This window comes from Entelurus aequoreus, linkage group LG02 (assembly GCF_033978785.1).
Source record: "Entelurus aequoreus isolate RoL-2023_Sb linkage group LG02, RoL_Eaeq_v1.1, whole genome shotgun sequence".
Lineage (NCBI taxonomy): Eukaryota > Metazoa > Chordata > Actinopteri > Syngnathiformes > Syngnathidae > Entelurus > Entelurus aequoreus.
In genome coordinates, this window is record NC_084732.1 from 50809542 (window position 1) to 50830454 (window position 20913).

General features: G+C 38.7%; 1 protein-coding gene across 5 annotated transcripts in view; it reads left to right on the forward strand.

Moving 5' to 3' along the window:
* sbf2 (SET binding factor 2) overlaps nucleotides 1-20913 on the forward strand; it is a 259041-nt gene that overhangs the window by 181130 nt on the left and 56998 nt on the right. For all 5 annotated transcript variants that reach the window (XM_062028691.1, XM_062028699.1, XM_062028716.1 and 2 more), the window contains one exon: nucleotides 10635-10703. In XM_062028691.1, the coding sequence (XP_061884675.1) occupies nucleotides 10635-10703 (69 nt within the window). The remainder of the gene's footprint in view (nucleotides 1-10634; nucleotides 10704-20913) is intronic.

The following is a 20913-nucleotide window of genomic DNA, read 5'->3' on the forward strand; positions in this document are numbered from 1 at the left end:
CAGCAAACACAACAACAACAACAACAACAGAGCAACATCAGCAAATACGACATGTACAAATATGATGGTAAAAGTAATAGCAAATAAGCAGTTAGCGAAAAAAAAATTAAAAAATACAGAAATGACAATGAGCATTATTACACTAAAAATGGAGCAATATGAATACCAATAGAAATAGTGCTATCTTGTCTTTGTAGCATATTCAACTGAATATGGGTTGAAAATGATTTGCAAATCATTGTATTCCGTTTATATTTACATCTAACACAATTTCCCAACTCATATAGAAACGGGGTTTGTACTTACTATTGATGCTTACAGAGGTTTTACACTAGAAGTGTCCTGTTACAACTTTTCACTTCCAGTACAATCACGATATTGGAGCCTTGATTATTGGCCGATACGGATATTAATCCAATTGGCAACACTAAATTGGTACTAGTGTGTAAATGTGAGTGTGAATGTTGTCTGTCTATCTGTGTTGGCCCGAAGGGAATAAGCGGTAGAAAATGGATGGATGGATAATATCAGCACAAATCATAGCACATATTATTTTTTTGTAGTATGGAATGTTAGAAAAGGCTTCATCAAGTGAAATTACTTAGACATTATTAACTGGAATGGATTTACACTGTCTTTAAATTGAAGTGGAGTAGTCATTTTATATTTTTGACAACACCTTATGGTCACAATAATTAATTTAAGTTATACTCATGGCGCAGTAAATTGAATGATCCAGACACAGTTGTTAGTAGATACTCTTTGCTGCCTTGGAGACTTTGTACATATATCTACTGTATATGTAAGTAACAGGCAACTACTGGTAAGATATTTTTATTCTTGTTTATTATGACAAATGTTGTATTTTAGACTGTGCTATTGTTTGATTGAGGACACATATTACGTATGCTTAGCTTGTGTGCTGTTGTGTGCTCAGCTACAGTGTTCAGTAGCTTCTAGCTCCTAGTAGCCTACATTACAGTAAAGCCTACCATGTTTACCTTTAAAAAATGATTTATCTAAAATACAAGACCAACTTTACAAGACCAACTTTGTGTACTTATTGGAGGACAGTTAACTGTTTAAAAGCTGCTGCAGGACTGCTTGTATCAGACCTTATATCTGAGATTTTAGATGCATGCGATACTTGTTTTTTTTGCTGATATCGGACCAATATTCATTATCAATATCGAATCCGGAATCCCCTATATTTTAAAAAGATCATTGACAGTTGTGACATAGTGTTGAATTAGAAAGCTGAGATAGAATTTGTTACCGTGTTAATATCATTGTGAAAACTTCTCCAAGGTAGACTGCATTAGGGCCGGGCGATTATATGATCGTGATCACGATTAATTTGAGTTCGATCACGGTGATCAGCAGAAAATGATCAAACATGGAGGAAATGTCTGTTAGAAGTTACCGCAGTAGTAAGCCGTAGGGAAGCAATGGTGCATGGTATAATCCTGCACGGAACAATCCACCTTTATTGACCGTGATGCTGTGTGTGTCTGTGAATGCATGTGTTTGTGTACGTTTGCGTGTGAAAGTGTGTCCGTGTGCGCGACCATCCCGTTCCACTGTCGCTAAAGTCAGTCTCGTCACGATGTAATTAATGTTCAATTGCATTGTGCCTCTTCCTGTTACACAGATGGAAGTGTAGCCCAGAAGATCAAATAAATAAATAATGACTAACACTAGCATAGAGTTGAAACACAACATTTAAAAAGAGCAGTGACTTTACTTTCACTAACTGCTGCAGCGCACCAGTAATCATGTCCTGAATGCGGATTTGCAGGCAATGAGAGAGTCTATGTGACTGTATTGGTCCCCGCTAGGAGAATCAACACATCCAATAATATGATCAGAAAAGGGATTTTTATATTTAGTCAAACTTTTTGTTGATGTGTCTGCAATGATTGCACTCCTCTGGTATAACATGTACTAAAAACTGCAGACAAACACTTTCTGTTCTTTTTGTTTGTTTGTAGATAGAAAAACATTTTGTTCTGAAATAATCATCAAACCTGTTTTATGTGTTGCTACACATTAATTTATAGTACCTCAAATTCAAACTGCACTTTAATGGCTTTTCATTGATAAGAAGATAATTTGAGGTTTAAAAACTAAACTCCATAATGTGGGTCACCACTTGTTTGCGAAAGCACTGGTGAGAAACACTGATGTATAAAAGTAATTTAAGAATGCAAATCATTTACAATTTAAAAGTGTTGTTTGATAAATGTTAACTAAAAATAAAAGTCTTATAGTATTCACTACACCATTGATACTTTGTTTACAGCAGAATGTTTGTGATGACAAGCAAAAAAAAAAAAATTAGAGAGGAAAAAAATTGTTCTCTTCAGCCCCACAAAACTTACCGAAACAGAAGCCAAACCGTGGCTCTAAAACCAGGTACGGACCATAGCGTGGGTTACCTGTACTGTTGCACCTGTAGTAAATACAGTTATAAATATAAACAAAATGACAGTTGGCAGCTTTTAGCATATATTACCTCAATCAAACATGGTGGAAATGTCTGTTACAAGATACTGCAGTAGTAAACAGTAGGGATGCAGTACTTGGTATAATCCTGAACAGGACAATCCGCTTTAATAAAAGAAAAAAAAGTGATATTAATCGAGATCGCTGATGTGAAAAAATTAATTGTGATAATTGTTTTGCCTCGGAGGTCTGCACTAGACTTCTAAATTCTCAAAATAACTTTGCAGTATCTGAGCCATTGAATGGATTACGCACATTACTAAATCAAAGCAACAAAAACGACCAAAAAAAGTGCTGTTAAATATTTACACTTCCCCCGTGCATTTCCTCTCCTTGTCTTATTTTGACTGTGGCCCTTGAACTCCAGTGACCCGCTGCATTGTTAGCGATGCTGGTAGACAATGCTCTGGTGCCTCTCCAAGGTGGAACTTTTTATCACAGCCCAAGTGGCAGAAAAGACAAATACAAGTGACAAGCAAAATCAAACAGAAACTGACTTGTTTAAGTCCACGCTGGGGACTGGCAGGCTCTTATTTGTAGCTGCAGAGCTTGTGTTCCGCATTTTCACTCCTCTGTACAGTCTTGTCTTTTTTTCTGCTTCTCTTGAGCGATGACGGTATAGGGGGCCCACTACAGACCACAATCAGAGAGTGCTAAATTCTTCATCCAATATCTTGAACTTTAGATTTCTCAATGTGTGATATACACAGTATGTCTTGGAGAGAGGCATATTAAGAAATAAACACTTCTTACTCTTTGTGGATCAAATCCAGTTAAGGGTTATGAGGTGCGCCACAAGGTCATAAACCGTACCGTTGTTTGTGCATGGTCTTTACTTTTGTTTCCTTTAAATACTCTTCTTGAGTCCAACAAGGAAATCCTAACATAGCTTAGCACAGATAAGTACCAATTTCCTGTAAATTAAGTACTTTTGGAGTCTGACTTGCATCATTTTCTCCTGTTCCCATCAGTTTTGTTTGAGCTCCTAAGACCCCTGTTTGATTTCCTTAAAGTATTTCTCATCCTAATGAAGTTCTCTTGAAACATCACTTTTTGACCTGAACTAAGCGAAATTATAGTCGGTTTTTTGGCTCTTTGTGATAGAAACACTGCAGTAACCATGTAATACTAAGCCATGATTTACTGAACTTGGTTTTAATGTTTACATGCCCCAAAGTATTCATACCCTGGACACATTTTCAGGTAAAGTGACTTTTTATTCGTTGAATGTCATTGCACCATTCCAAAGGATCCTGACAATGTCTTGCATAAACTAGAGCAGGGGTCTCAAACTCAATTTACCTGTGGGCCACAGGATGCAGAAACTGGGTGAGGCTGGGCCGCAAGAAAAGATTTCTTAAAAAAAATCTAACATGCACTTTTTAATGAATTCACCTTCTTTGAATGGCTTTGCCGCCCTAGCAACCATGTCACTCACCATGTACAGTAGCTAGCTTTGACTGCTGCATCGCTCTTTTCGCTTGCTTTCTTGACAAAATCTTGTTGCCTCAGTAGACTGGTTTTAAAATTTGCAACCTGGTTCACTCTCTCATCTCCCTGGTATTTTGCATACTTCTCAGCATGTCTAGTTGTATAATGACGTTTCAAATTGTATTGCTTGTGCACCGCAACTTTCTCTGTATCAACTACAGAAAAGAGCTATAAGGATTATTCATAAAGTAGATTACTTAGAACACACTAACATATTATTTATTGATTCGGGTTTATTTAAATTACAGGAGCTAGTAAAGTTACAGACATTATGTGTCATGTTTAAGGCTAAAAGTAAAACATTACCAGCAAATTTACAAAAAATGTTTCTCATCACTTCTGAGAATGAAAAGCATAGAAGAAAAGGTCATTTCCAACATCAGTATTCAAGGATAACTTTAAAACAAATGTGTATATCAGTGGTGGGGGTTAAACTATGGAATTCTCTTTACAATGAGATAAAAGATTGTAAAAATACAAACCCTGTTTCCATATGAGTTGGGATATTGTGTTAGATGTAAATATAAACGGAATACAATGATTTGCAAATCCTTTTCAACCCATATTCAATTGAATTTACTACAAAGACAAGATATTTGATGTTCAAACTCATAAACTTTTTTTTTTTTTTCAAATAATAATTAGAATTTCATGGCTGCAACACGTGCCAAAGTAGTTGGGAAAGGGCATGTTCACCACAGTGTTACATGGCCTTTCCTTTTAACAACACTCAGTAAACGCTTGAGAACTGAGGAGACACATTTTGTAAGCTTCTCAGGTGGAATTCTTTCCCATTCTTGCTTGATGTACAGCTTAAGTTGTTCAACAGTCCGGGGGTCTCCGTTGTGGTATTTTAGGCTTCATAATGCGCCACACATTTTCAATGGGAGACGGGTCTGGACTACAGGCAGGCCAGTCTAGTACCCGCACTCTTTTACTATGAAGCCACGTTGATGTAACACGTGGCTTGGCATTGTCTTGCTGAAATAAGCAGGGGCGTCCATGGTAACATTGCTTGGATGGCAACTTATGTTGCTCCAAAAGCTGTATGTACCTTTCAGCATTAATGGCGCCTTCACAGATGTGTAAGTTACCCATATCTTGGCCACTAATACACCCCCATACCATCACACATGCTGGCTTTTCAACTTTGCGCCCATAACAATCCGGATGGTTATTTTCCTCTTTGGTCCGGAGGACATGACGTCCACAGTTTCCAAAAACAATTTGAAATGTGGAATCGTCAGACCACAGAACACTTTTCCACTTTGTATCAGTCCATCTTAGATGAGCTCAGGCCCAGTAAGCCAACGGCGTTTCTGGGTGTTGTTGATAAACGGTTTTCCCCTTGCATAGGAGAGTTTTAACTTGCACTTACAGATGTAGCGACCAACTGTAGTTACTGACAGTGGGTTTCTGAAGTGTTCCTGAGCCCATGTGGTGATATCCTTTACACACTGATGTCGCCTGTTGACGCAGTACAGCCTGAGGGATCGAAGGTCACGGGCTTAGCTGCTTACGTGCAGTGATTTCTCCAGATTCTCTGAACCCTTTGATGATATTACGGACCGTAGATGGTGAAATCCCTAAATTCCTTGCAATAGTGGTTGAAAACGTTTTTTCTTAAACTGTTCAACAATTTGCTCACGCATTTGTTGACAAAGTGGTGACTCTCGCCCCATCCTTGTTTGTGAATGACTGAGCATTTCATGGAATCTACTTTTATACCCAATCATGGCACCCAACTGTTCCCAATTTGCCTGTTCGCCTGTGGGATGTTCCAAATCAGTGTTTGATAAGCATTCCTCAATTTTATCAGTATTTATTGCCACCTTTCCCAACTTCTTTGTCACGTGTTGCTGGCATCAAATTCTAACGTTAATGATTATTTGCACAAAAAAAATGTTTATCAGTTTGAACATCAAATATGTTGTCTTTGTAGCATATTCAACTGAATATGGGTTGAAAATGATTTGCAAATCATTGTATTCCGTTTATATTTACATCTAATACAATTTCCCAACTCATATGGAAACGGGGTTTGTATATTCCAATTGAAAAAATATATAAAGACAGAACAATAAAATCATATGGACAGCCATAAGTGTTTACATTTTGCTATATACTTATTATTTTACTTATTTTTTGCCTGGTTTTGTATTTGTTTTGTATCATTCCGTGAGGTGTATATTACTTCTTTTGTTTTTTTTGTTTGGTTTGTACTTCATGAAGTTTTGCACTTGTTGTGTTTTTTTGTTTGTTTTCGTTATATTTGGATGTAATTGTTGGTTTATATGATATCATTAAGTAAGACTATGTATTATGTTGAAGGGGGCAGAAAAATATAAGATTTTTCTTCATCCTGCTCCTTCTCAGGCATTGGTGTGTAAATGTATAATTGAATAATTGAGGTATAATTGTCTATCGATCAAAGATACACATCAATGAAGGAGATAAATAAAAATGAAATGAAATGAATTAAGACACGTTGGGGTGCCCCTGTGCACAATTAGCCCCGAACGGGCTAACATCACCACTAACATGTTACACGTCTGATTCACCCAGCGACTCTGTCGGGGTATCAGCGCTGGGGTCCAGTGCACCACACTTTTGTATTGTCGCTCGCTCCTTCGGCGGAGTGCTTTTGATTGATTGATTGAAGCTACCGGTCCGCTCGTCTTCCCCGCCCGGACTGTTTACAGCGGCGCCGGGGGCGGGGAGCGAGCAGGCGGGCGAGCGAGGGAGGCAGGGAGGGAGGGAGGGAGGAAGAGCGTGTGCGGGTGTCGTGGAAAAGCGGCAAAATGTTTCTCTGCTTGCATCACGCAAGTGACGTCAATGCATACTTGCCAACCTTGAGACCTCCTAATTCGGGAGATGGGGGGGGGGGGGGTTGGTTGAGGTGGGCGGGGTTGGGGGTAGCGGGGGTGTTTTTGTAGCCCGGAAGAGTTAGGGCTGCAAGTTGTGTTTATGTTGGGTTTAGGTGCGGATGTTCTCCCGAAATGTGTTTTGTCATTCTTGTTTGGTGTGGGTTCACAGTGTGGCGCATATTTGTAACAGTGTTAAAAAATAAAATAAAATATGACCACCCTCAGTGTGACATGTATGGCTGTTCCTCAAGTATGTCTTGCAATAACTTACGTGTGTCTGCAGAAGCCTCATACAACATGTGTCTGGGCTGGCACGCTGTTAGTGTGGAAAAAAAGATAATACGGTGACAGTATCTAGAGGACACTAAAGGCAGTGCCATCACGGCACGCCCTCGATATTGTCGAGAGCCTTATACCACACAGGTAGATTCCTTCAGCTCCACAAACGCTCCGCACACAATGCTGTCAAGCGCCATTCATTTAAAACTTGCGGGCCGCACTAACATTAAACTGTCATATTAAGGTTGGGCCGCACAATAACGTCTCAGGGGCCGCATGTTTGAGACCCCTGAACTAGAGCATTCTAGCAAACTAAGTTTAGAACATTGGGTATGCCTGTATTGATATGATAAAAAAAATAAAAATAATAATACTAGCATGAGGTGTTGATGTTTGACCGCAATCCATTTTGTAACCGTGGTCGAATTGTAAAAGTTTTCAAAACAGTTTCAACTTCAAAACTTTATTTTAGTTGAACTCTAAATTGTATGACACTGAGGCCGGTTAAACTTCAAAGGACAGTACCACTGTATTTTTTTCACAGAGTCTTACAATCTCTTACAATTTTCTTGCACGGTATCATTTACAGCTAAAAGAAAGAGTTTTGGAATTGACTTCAAAGCTTAATTTGTATGGTTGGTGTGTAATTTAAAGAATATTAATATTACCAGATTTCCAAGGTAGACATAGAAGCAGTTAAAAGGGGAGATGACCGTTATAGAAAAAATACTTTGTTGGCAGAGATGTTGCTATTATTTTTTTAATGTCTATAGTTAGTGAAGTGAATTGTGAAGTGAATTCTATTTATATAGCGCTTTTCTCTAGTGACTCAAAGCGCTTTACATAGTGAAACCCCAATATCTAAGTTACATTTAAACCAGTGTGGGTGGCACTGAGAGCAGGTGGGTAAAGTGTCTTGCCCAAGGACACAACAGCAGTGACTAGGATGGCGGAAGCGGGGATCGAACCTGCAACCCTCAGGTTGATGGCACGGCCACTCTACCAACCGAGCTATACCGCCCCTAGTTCTGGAACGTGTATATATAAGTATTCCTTGATTTAAAAGCAGTAAAATAGAAAGGATTGCTTCTGTGTCTTGCCATTAATATATATATATATATATATATATATATATATATATATATATATATATATATATATATATATATATATATATATATATATATATATATATGTATATATATATATATATATATATATGTAAGGAAGGGATAGTAGTTCTTTTAGAGTTGGGACACAATGGACAGATTCCAGCCAGAGAATTCTTTAATCATCTTTATTGTTGAAGGGTAGATTTAAATGTGTATGGTTTTGTGTGTGTATGTGTGTGTGTGTGTGGTATTTAGTCGTCAACGCACACAAGGCTGGCTGCCACCACTGATTGAAACCGGCTATTCTGACAAAGACGTGCTTTAAAGGGGAAATGACGTCACAGATTGACCTATCAACCTAAATGCATAGGAACATTACAAAACTGGTTAAAGGCACACAATAGGCTTTCGTACATATATATATATATATATATATATATATATATATATATATATATATATATATATATATATATATATATATATATATATATATATATATATATATATATATATATATATATATATATATATATATACATACATACATACATACATACATATATTATTATTATATATATTATATATATATCTTTTTTTTATTGCAACATGCTGTGGCTGACTTATTGTGATCTAGTTCAAGGTTGCAAAAAAAAGGAAGTGTCAAAACAAGTGTGTCAGGGCAGGGATTATATAAGGATATTGAAAGCATATGCCCGTGTTTCGTGTTTACTATGGAACACAGTGAAGAGAGTGGTTTTGTCAGATATGTTCTTTTATTTTGACTGGCGCTGACATTTAACAGGACAAAAGTGTCTTTATGTTAGAGGAAATGTGCCCCTCAGTGTTCATCACATAAATAAATTGTAATTAACTTTGTGTCAGAACATCAAGCATGTGACATACATGAATAATCAAATCAGATAACAAATTACCTCATCAGTATCATAAATCCTTTATTTATCCCCAGGGGGAAATTCATGAAAGGTGAGAAAAGGTAAACGCTGGGAGGGGAGTGGGGGGGGGGGGGGGGGGGGGGGGGGTGATGAACAAAAAAAAAGTCAAACTCAGACTGGACTCTTGGGGAAGGGGTTCCAGGCTGAGGCCAATAAAAACACTCGATAGCCTTAAGCGCACACAAACAGTTTATTAAAGTCTACATAAGTGTTTTCCTCGGGTTCCCTGATGTGTGTTGCGTTAGCGATTGTAAGGTTCTACTTAAGGTTTATAAATGTCTTCATGCATTGTCTTTTGGCTTCTTATCTTTCAGATGTACTTTTAGCCTACAAACTCTCGTGAACCCTGAGATCCTCCGGTACTGGTTTCCTTGTCAGAACACACGCTAACCGGATGGCATATTTTTCCATAGAGTCATCCCTCACCACATTGAGCTTAAAATATTGTGGCTTAACGGAGTCACATAGATTTTCATTCACGAATGACAGAGCTTCTCACTCTATTTCTAAGCCACCCGCCGGAGGAAACTCATTTCGGCCGCTTGTACCCGTGATCTTGTCCTTTCGGTCATAACCCAAAGCTCATGACCATAGGTGAGGATAGGGTCCGCCTGTCAATCTCACGATCCATTCTTCCTTCACTCGTGAACAAGACCTCGAGGTACTTGAACTCCTCCACTTGGGGCAGGATCTCCTTCCCATGCTGTATTGGGAGAAATGAGTGTAAATGTGACTTTACAGTGTTATTTTTAGTCTATTACGTTTATTATTTCCCCTGTGTCATGTCTCGAGAGCTCAAATTATGTATTAAGAAAACATATTTAGAAGGTCATAAATAGTTTTTTAATGTTAAGTATATAAAAATATTTGATATTTCTTAATAATAATCCTACTGTGCTGGAATTAGTTTACCACGGTCAGACCTGGATCCAATTGGCTGCAAAAAAAGATTGACAACTGTGTTTAGCCTTCGTCTAACAGCTTGCTGGAGGACCTCAGGAAACGTTAATGTTTTTAAATTTGTTTTTGCGTCAGAAATTATGCTAAGATTTAATCGGCCATGGCTGCGAGGGATGCCCTGTGTCAGTGCACTGGTGGCTGTTGTCTGGTGACCTCCTGGTGTAAAGGGCTTCTTTGATAGTGTTTCCTCAGCAGGTTCTTCTCTGCTCAGCCAGACATAAATATGTCTGTGCATGTGATGATGGGGTGGGGGGGGGGGGGGGGTGTTATTTGCGCATTGTGTTTAATTCAGTTAAACAATTTTGTTGCATTTCTGATGTATGAAAAGCACTTCATGAATAAAAGTTTGATTGATTGATGTTTAACTGGCTTGCGGTACAGGATGTTCACGGATCTCTGTAAGCTGTGACCTGCTTGTGTCTTGCCAGGCTCTCACTCACTCTCCCCTGTTGTCTAACTCACAGGACTGTTCCAGCTCAGAGGAGTACACCGTGGCTGCTGCCCTGCTTCCGCTGTCAACTGCTTTTTACAGAGTAAGGATGTTCATTAAACACAGATGTATGTGTTCCATGTAAGGACTCTACGCATTGGCTGTAAAATGAGAGTACAAAGTGAGAGTGTGGCATGTTTGATGCTAAAACCTCTTCCACCCCTTATATGCAATATTGTTTGGGCCTTTCGGACAAATTATTCCCTTCCCTTCAGTTACTTTGATAATACATAACACTAATGTAATAATTCAGGGACATTAGTAGTGTTTTTGGTAGACCTCCACTTTTCCACCAACATTTCCGGGAACTTTTATTACCCAGATAAAATATTTATTTGTAATAATTGTGGTTTGGTTTTCTACCACATCTCAAAGGTCATGGTATTCAAATCTACCGGATGAAATATAGGGGAGTGGTATATTATTACAATGTTGCACTGTAAATGATGCTAATTTATCATTTTTTCCTTTTTTTACTAAAGTGCAAGTATGTTAAGTACAAAGCAAGTGTGATACATAAACAGTTTTAGACGTGTGTAATGTAGATGGAAACTGGCCAAGCATTTTCCAAAATCTCAGGTAAAGGATAGGTTCGGTTCCAGGCCAGTACCCCATCTCCTAACCACTGGAAATCTCTTGTGCCAGTCCCAAACCAGATTAAGTGGGAGTTTACAGCAAGAAGACCTTCATGCATAAAAATAAAGAAATATTTTGTATATATATGCTGGAGACTGATTGCAGTGCAAATACTGTAGCTCAACATTTTAATTAGAAGTGTAATTAATGCATTATTTTGTGATACTGACCTGGAAGTATCCTTCATCAAATATGTTATGGCTGTGTTTTAAAAAGGAACTGCTCTTTTTTTTGGAATTTTGTCTATCGTTCACAATCTATATGAGAGACAAGAAGGCAAAAGGTTTTTTTTGTTTTTTTTTGCATTATAACATGTACAAATCGCCTCGTATGAGGTGGGTAGCAATGCAGCTAATGGGAGTAATCCAAATTGTTATGATGATAAGGTTTTAGCCGTAAACTAGCTTCCTGTGTCAGCAGCTGAATGGCTGTTGAGTTTGTAATGCACAATACAATGCGATAGGACACCAATCTGCAATGACTGAAAAACATGAACAGTCATATTACTGTATTAGCCCACATTTTATGTTTTGTTTGTACACAGCTAGCTCAACAGTTTATGTACATCCATCCATTTTCTTCCGTTTATCCGAGGTCGGGTCGCAAGGGCGGCAGCCTAAGCAGAGAAGCCCAGACATCCCTCTCCCCAGCCACTTCGTTCAGCTGCTCGGGGGATCCCGAGGCGTTTCCAGACCGGCCGGGAAACATAGTCTTCCCCGTGGCCTCCTACCAGTCGGACGTGTCTTAAACAACGCCCTAGGGAGGCATCCTGGTGGCATTCTGTCCAGATGCCCGAACCACCTCAGCAGCGGCTTTACTTTGAGCTCCTCCTGGATGACAGAGCTTCTCACCCTATCTCTAAAGGAGAGCCCCGACACCCGACGGAGGAAACTCATTTCGGCCACTTGTCCCCGTGATCTTGTCCTTTCGGTCATAACCCAAAGTTCATGACCATAGGTAAGGATGGGAACGTAGATCGACCGGTAAATTGAGAGCTTTGCCCTCCGGCTCAGCACCTTTTTTACCACAATGGATCGATACAATGTCCGCATTACTGAAGAGGCCCCACCAATCCGCCTATAGAGCTCACGATCCACTCTTTCCTAACTCGTGAACAAGATTTTGAGGTACTTGAACTCCTCCACTTGGGGCAAGATCTCTTCAGAGACCTATTCCCGCAGCCACCAAATCGGATCCCCTCAAAGCCCTGACTGGCCTAGAAATGTAGTTCATAAAAGTTATGAACAGAATCGGTGACAAAGGGCAGCCCTGGTGGAGTCCAACCGTCACTGTAAACAGGTCTGACTTACTGCTGACAATGCGGACTAAGCTCTTCATTGTGGTCTAAATAATATGTAATAGTAGGTTATTGGTCAGAATCTTGCATAGTTTGCTTTACAGATCATCTTCAAGTCGCTTTCTAACAGTCTTTTCAGCAGGATACACCGTTTTGTAGGCGGTCTTATTTACGTGGCTCCACTTCGACAGCGTCTTCTCCCTGTAATCTTTGTTGGACCGCTAGTTTTTAGCGCTTCCATAGCAAGTCTACTGAAAGATATAAGATAGAAATGTATGCTTCTTTATAATAAAAATGGCAACAGCAGAAGATGAATGCCTCACAACAAGAGGATAGAGAAAAAGAAGGAGCTTATCAACTACGGCATCGACACGGAACACAGTGGCGGAAGCGCGCACATTTTTGGGTCTTTAGCAGATCCCAAATACACACCAGCAGATACCAATAGGTAGGGATGATGTTTGTTAAGAAATTATTGATGTCGATGCCATTATCGAATCCTTTTACCGAACCGATTCCTTATCGAATCTCTTACAGAATCCAGATAGGTTGTTGTGTGTGCACTGAGTTCCAAAAGCCGTAGATGTTATGTGACTGGGCCGGCTCGCTCTTCATATGGAGGAAAGGCGGACGTAACTGAGGGCAGAATGCGAGGTGAGAGAGGATGCTAAAGGAACGCCCCCAGTGAGCATATAGTGCTGCTATGTGCATTGTAAATAAAAAAATTGCAGACAAACACATCACCAAAATCGATGAGGTGCCGGTCACTTTCGACATCCCGGTGAAGCACACTGTGGAGAAGAAGGGGACCAGCACGGTAGCAAATCGATACGCACAACGGGGCAAGAGAAGTCGGCTTTTACTGTTGTGCTAGCTTGTTATGTTAATGGACAGAAACTGCCACCTATGGTGATTTTCAAGGGGAAGACGCTGCCGGAAGAAAAGTTTCCACCTGGAGTCATCATTAAGGCATGACGAAGGAACTCCAACCGCTGGACATGGGTGTAAACAGGACGTTCAAAGTGAAGTTGTGAGCGTCATGGGAATGATGGATGACAGACGAACACAGCTTCACGAAAAGTGGGAGGCAGTGTCGGGCGAGTAACGCCACAATTTGTGAATGGATCGTGGATGCTTGAGTAAACGTGTCTGCTTGCACTGTTGTTCGTGCTTTCGCAAAAGCCGGCATCTTTTCCGAGGAGCCCCACAGTAACGAGACTGACTTTGAAAATGACGAGAGGGAATCTGGCGTGTTTGATTGAGAACTTGCCCAGCTGTTCATTTAGGACACAGAAGATGAGGATTTTGATGGATTTGTGGATGAGGATTGATAAAAAATATATACATTGATTGATTGAAACTTTTATTAGTAGATTGCACAGTTCAGTACATATTCCGTACAATTGACCACTAAATGGTAACACCCTAATAAGTTTTTCAACTTGTTTAAGTTGGGGTCCACGTAAATCCATGGTACAATCCATGGTACAAATATATACTATCATAATACAGTCATCACACAAGTTAATCATCAGAGTATATACATTGAATTATTTACATTATTTACAATCCGGGGGTTGGGATGAGGAGGGTTTGGTTGATAACAGCATTCTTCAGTCATCAACAATTGCAACCTCAGAGAAATGGGCATAGAAACAGTGTAGGTCTGACTTGGTAGGATATGTACAGCGAGCAGAGAACATAGTGAGTTCAGATAGCATAAGAACAAGTATATACATTAGAAATACATTTGGTTATTTCCAATCCGGGGAGGGTGTTAGTCAAGGGTTGAAGTTGCCTTGAGGTGTTGTTTTAGTGCGGTTTTGAAGGAGGATAGAGATGCACTTACTTTTACACCTGTTGGGAGTGCATTCCATATTGATGTGGCATAAAAGGAGAATGAGTTTAGACCTTTGTTAGTTCGGAATCTGGGTTTAATGTGGTTTATGGAACTCCCCCTGGTGTTGTGCTTATGGCGGTCATTTACGTTAAGGAAGTAGTTTCACATGTACTTCAGTATCAGGGAGGTGTAGCGGATTTTATAGACTAGGCTCAGTGCAAGTTGTTTTACTCTGTCCTCCACCCTGAGCCAGCCTACTTTGAAGAAGTGGGTTGGAGTGAGGTGTGATCTGGGGTGGAGGTCTAAAAGTAACCTGACTAGCTTGTTCTGGGATGTTTGGAGTCTAGATTTGAGGGTTTTGAAGGTGCTAGGGTACCAGGAGGTGCATGCGTAATCGAAAAATGGTTGAACGAGAGTTCCCGCTATAATCTTAAAGGTGCTTTTGTTGACCAGAGAGGAGATTCTGTAGAGAAATCTTGTTCGTTGGTTGACCTTTCTGATTACCTTGGTTGCCATTTTATCACAGGAAAGATTAGCCTCTAGAACGGAACCTAGGTAGGTGACCTCATCTTTCCTGGTGATAACAATATCACCCACTTTTATAGTGAAGTCACAGACTTTCTTGAGACTGATTTGGGACCCAAATAGGATGGATTCCGTTTTACCTAGGGGATGGATAATTTATTGTCAGCGAGCCAGGTGCAAATAATAAGGAGTTTGGATTTTTTTCCACCTGTGACTTGTCCTTGCCGGATACCAGCACGGCCGAGTCATCCGCAAACAGGAACAATTCACAGTCGCATGCTGATGACATGTCGTTTATGTATAATAGGAACAGTAAAGGCCCTAATATACTGCCTTGGGGGACTCCACAGCTTACTGAGAGGGGGGGGCATGGTGCCGTTCACCTCTACCACCTGTTTCCTCCCGTCCAAGTAAGATTGCATCCAGCTCGATGAGGTTTTATCAAATCCGATTGCTTTGAGCTTATCCAACAGTATAGCGTGGTTAACGGTGTCAAAGGCCTTCTGAAGGTCCAGCATGACCATGCCGCAGTATTTGCCCGCGTCCACCTCATGTTTGATGTTGTCGGTCAGATAGAGAAGGCATGTGTCAGTGGAGTGGTTAGTTCTGAAGCCGGATTGGAATTTGTACATGAGTTTATTAGTAGCAAGGTATCTTATTGTCCTGTTCATAAACTATTTTTTCCATTACTTTCGAAATGGAACTGAGAATAGAAACAGGTCGGTAGTTACCAGGTTCTAATTTGCTACCTTTTTTAAAAAGGGGGGTTACTCTTGCTATCTTGAAATCCTTGGGTATGGGGCCTTGTTTAATTGAGAGGTTAATTATGTGTGTAATGATAGGAGCAATGGTGGTGGCAGAGTCCCTGAGGAATCTGGAGGGAATATTGTCAAGGCCGGTGGCCTTGTTTAGGTGGAGCGCGCTCAATTTATTAAGCACCTCGTCAGCCGAGACCATTTCTAACTTGAAATTGTTGTTGAATACTCCTAGCTTTCTGTAGAAGGCTTTAATGTGTTCCACACCAAAATGACCAGAGTGGTGGGACAGCTTGTCAACCAGAGTTGTGGCTATGCTGTTGAAAAAGGTGTTGAGTCTGCTTGCTACCTCCTTTTTGTCTGTATTGAGGGAGTCACCCTCCTTGATGTTGATGAGTCTGGTTTTAAGTTTCTGGCTGCATCCAGGAAGCTGGTTGTTAAGAATTTTCCAGAGCTCACGTGGCTTATTTGTGTTTTCCTCTATTTTGTCATTTATATATATATATATATATATATATATATATATATATATATATATATATATATATATATATATATATATATATATATATATATATATATATATATATATATATATATATACTGTATATACACACACACACACACACATATAATCCCCTAAGATATTTGCAAATTTGAGTAAATATACGTACTGGTCTGGAAATTCTGACTTAAATGAACACTTTATAATTGACCTATAGATATACATAAAGTAATAATTTATTGGTGATAGTCAATGAATGTTATGTATTTACATTGTAGACTCTGGCATAATCTGTTACTAAAGTAGAGTTATTGTTGACTTCCGTTGCATCGAGTCTGTATGAGTTGTGTCTTTAATTCTTTGTAGTCGAGATTGTCATCTTCAGTATTTGTCCCGTTCCTTGATGTCAAGTACTTTAGCTTCCTGCGGCTCTCTGTTCAATTTGACGTAGATTTTACAGCTCCTGAGTTTTCCCCTACTTTCTCAACTTGCGTGCCTTTTCGGCTGTCAGTTTTGTCTTTTGTCAGATGCGCAATGAAATAGGATCAAAGTGATATTCATTCAGTTTTACTAAAAAAGAAAGCACAATTGTTTTGTCATTAAAAAAAAAAGTTTTACCTTGCTTTAAAATTAGTTAAGATTGTGTTTAATATTGAGTGGTAAAGCGAAGCCTGCCAATGTCAAAGTGCTAAACTGACTTGGGGCTTTGTTTGCCAAATTCACAAGCTCACTACAATATGTACCCGCTGTTTGTTGCTATAGGGACAGACACAACTGTCCACATTGGCATTGTGGCAGTACCAGTGTTTTACCCTGATAAGTTGAACGAGAACCTGGGTTGTACTTGGGCATCACATGACTCAGTGTTCACATGCTGCAGGCTGATGTAACACTCTTAAACGAAGAGAAAAAAGTAAATCGAAAGTACAATAAATCATGTCATAGCTCCCTGCTGCTTTATAAGACTTCTGAGCATGTGCGGTTTTATATGAATATCTATTATTGAACATTAGCCACAGCGGAGTTATTTCTTGCTGTTTAAGTCTATAAAATAGAAATGATTTCTTGTCGAGCAATGAAGGCTTATAAAAAAGTCAATATAGCAGTATATAGCAATGTATTTCTTACATGTTTTATTTGGAACAAGCAGCATGCTGTGTGAGTTTTTCCACCAGCGGGTAAAAAGTTAAAGTGAGGTCAGGTTGGAATTTGCCAAAAAGATTCTGTAATCACTGGTGCAGTGGTGTAAAGGTCATTCAGTGAAACCACAACAAAAACAAATATTTGTAATGGGGCATTAATCTAATCAACACCATCTGATAATCATAAATCCCTCTTAACATTTGGCATGTTTCTTGGCACATCCGTGGTCGATTTACGCACCCACCAAATGTAGAAGCAATGTGTAAAAATATACTTTCTGGGTCATTCTCTGAATGACCCACAGCTTTGTTCTATTGCTGTAGTACTTTGATGTCTGCAGGCTCTTTTTAAGGTCCATACACAGCATTTTTAATCGGATTATGATATGAACTTTGATCATTGTAACTTCTTGATTATTTTGTTTCTCAGACATTGTGTTGCATTTTGTGTGGTTTTGAAAATAATTGTCCTGTTGCATGACCCAATTATTCCAAGCTTTCGATGCTGGAGAAATGTCATTTGAATACTTCGGTATGCCCATGGTTGACTTAAAGATGTCTAGGTATTGTTACTGCAAAATATGCCCAGATTTCTTTTAGTTTACCAAATACAATGATAGGCACTATAGCTAAACAAATCCATGTTGGTCTTGTCAGTTAGCATCTTAGATGAATTCAAGGATTGAAGGAACTTTGTCATACCAGCACACATGAGACGCATTAGATGGAACGAAATTTAAGTACCCGATGTCCCAGATTTAGCCCAGTGAGTACCACAAGAATGATGGTATGTACATAAACATTGTATAGAATATGATATAGATAAGGTTATAAATTGTATAGGCATAAATTATAAATCAAATATAATGTATAGCAAAATAGAATAGATTGTGATCAATGACCAAACCAAACCAAATAAAAGCCCAGTTCAGCACAATTGGGACATGTGTGCAAGTTAAGTGTTCTTCCTGCAGGGATGGGGATTCCTTTTATTTCTTACATATTTATGACGTTTTGCAAGACTTCTGAATCTTTATAAATTTTTCGTAAAATCTAAGTAATTTGTTATATCAGTTTGCCTTATGTTAAATCTACTAAACTCTGCTAAAAAGAAGCATGTTAAAATATCTGATGTACAGGTGTCCCAAATCTTCTTTGACTATTATTGAATGTTCGCAATGCCATTGAGTTGATTGAAATGTGTTAGACTATTTGTTCTTGATTTGTAACAACCGAACATCCTAATATTGATATATGTATATGTATACTTATATATGTATATTAGAGCTGTCAAAATTAACGCACTAATGCAGATAAATACATCATCATTATTAATCTCAATAAAAAAAATTCACTATTAAGCCATCTGCAGAACAGAATGACTCAAAATCCCTGAAACGTCTTCGGCAACGCTTCTGGGCAGTTGGTCGCGAATGCAGAAATGGGAAAGTTGTTGCGTTAGTGAAAGGCTGCAGAACCCAACTAGTCAATATGTAAAACATTTGGCTAAGTTGTTGGGAAATTGAGTACTAAAAAAACATGACAAAGCAGTTTAATGACAGAAATATTATGTTCTCTGCAGAAAGGACTTTATTTTCACTGAAACACTTGCATCTTAAAGTACAACATTAACAACACAAAATGAATTACAAGCCCACATTAATGTGAATACATGTTTGTTTGGGTTTACTAAATACATTAAGTGCATATATATTCCCTTCTTTATTGAGTCTCTTTCCTCATGCAAAATTAAACAGTTGATGTAGATTAAAATACATTATATTTTTGATTAATTTTGTTTTAAATGATATGCAAATGATGATGCACAGTAGGAGATATTTCCATTCATCCTTGTTTGTGGTCGGTATTACTGTTAGCCGCGGGTCTGGAACTCACATACCAAATTATTGATCAGGAAAGGCCCCCGTTTTTACACTGTTCCCTTGCCTCTATATTATTCAGGCCAGAGAACATAAGATATTCCCTTATACCACAGCCTACTGCTCCCACAAAATCCTTGCTCACCAAAGCCAGTGTGTGTTTAGTTTGTTTCCATATGGTGAAGCTGAACAGCTGATGTTTTTGACCCACATTCTCTGTTCATTCCTCAAACACTTCAGCTTTTATTTGTCCCCCGAGTCCTCTTTAAGAATGCATGTTGCAAATGTATGTAAGATAGAAGTAAAGGTGAAACTGATTTGCAAAGTATTCAAAAAATCTGTATTTTGCATGCATGGAACTAAATGTCTGTTGGTGGTAAAGGTTATCTTAGTTTCATGCAAGCTATTGCATGCAAGCCTTTGTTAAATCTGGTGATTGATATTTTGTTGAGTTGTTAAGGAGTTGTTCCTCTGGCATTTAATATTTAAAAATGGGTGCTCTTATCAAGAGATGAGTGGGTGTCAATCATATCTTAGTATTTTGCATATAATGTACCTATGTTAACGTGCCACCACAGTAAATGTATAAGAAAAAATTAAAAGCCCCCAAGCAAATTTGATGACTTTCCCAGCTGAAACATTGTGCAGTCAATTCAGCCAGTTTTCCACTTCATGCAAAAAGTGACTCATTTAAAAATAAATAAGTACAATGATTATGCGTATTACCGGAATTATTATTTTAAAAATGTCCACTTTTGGTTTACCTAATCTATATTTACCTTATTTTGGAACATTTACATTTGTACATCATGTTTTTACACAGTTATGTCCTATCAGGATGGGATTGTTTAGGTTTCTGACTTTCTAAATCCAGGACAAAATACCTTTTAGGGGAACTGCACTTTTTTGTAAATATTGCTTATCACTATCATCACCTCGCTATCATTATGAAAGACATGATGATGAATTTTTTTTTTTTAAATTTTTTGCATTCTAAATATTAAATAAATGCGATCAAATGTCAGTTTACAATGGAGTCTATGGGAGTCGCTCAATTCTACTTATAAAGCCCTTAAAAAAAAATCCAAACACCTCCATTAGGGTTTTATATACGTAATGTAAGTGTACATGTTCTGTAGTAACGGGCACATTCATAATAACATTTAATGTTTTTATGTAGTAACGGGCACATTTATAATATTTCATATTTACTTATTTTGAACATTTTAAGCATACGCGGCCCTGGACCTGGCTGGGGACCTGCAGTCCCCAGACAACCCCCCCCACCTCATAACTCAAAACACCTGTATTTCAATACAACCCCACCCATCGTAATGAATTAAAATCTATTTAATTTTAATTAGTGACCCAGTAAGGGACAAGCGGTAGAAAAATGGATGGATGGATGAACTGTGCATCGGGTTGTGGGTTTGAGTGTCTTGTGCAGGTGTTGTCATTGTATTGGCGGGTTACATGGATGAGAGGGGAGAGTTATTTATTAATGCTTGATTAATTTGTGTTGAATATTATATATTTAATATGATATATTTTTAGTTTATTTATTGTTTAATTATCATTTATTGTTTAATACTTTCCCAGCTGAATATCAGGTCCTACCCGCGACTCCTCAACACCCTGAGAACGTGGGTGCATTTGTTACAACATAACAGGCT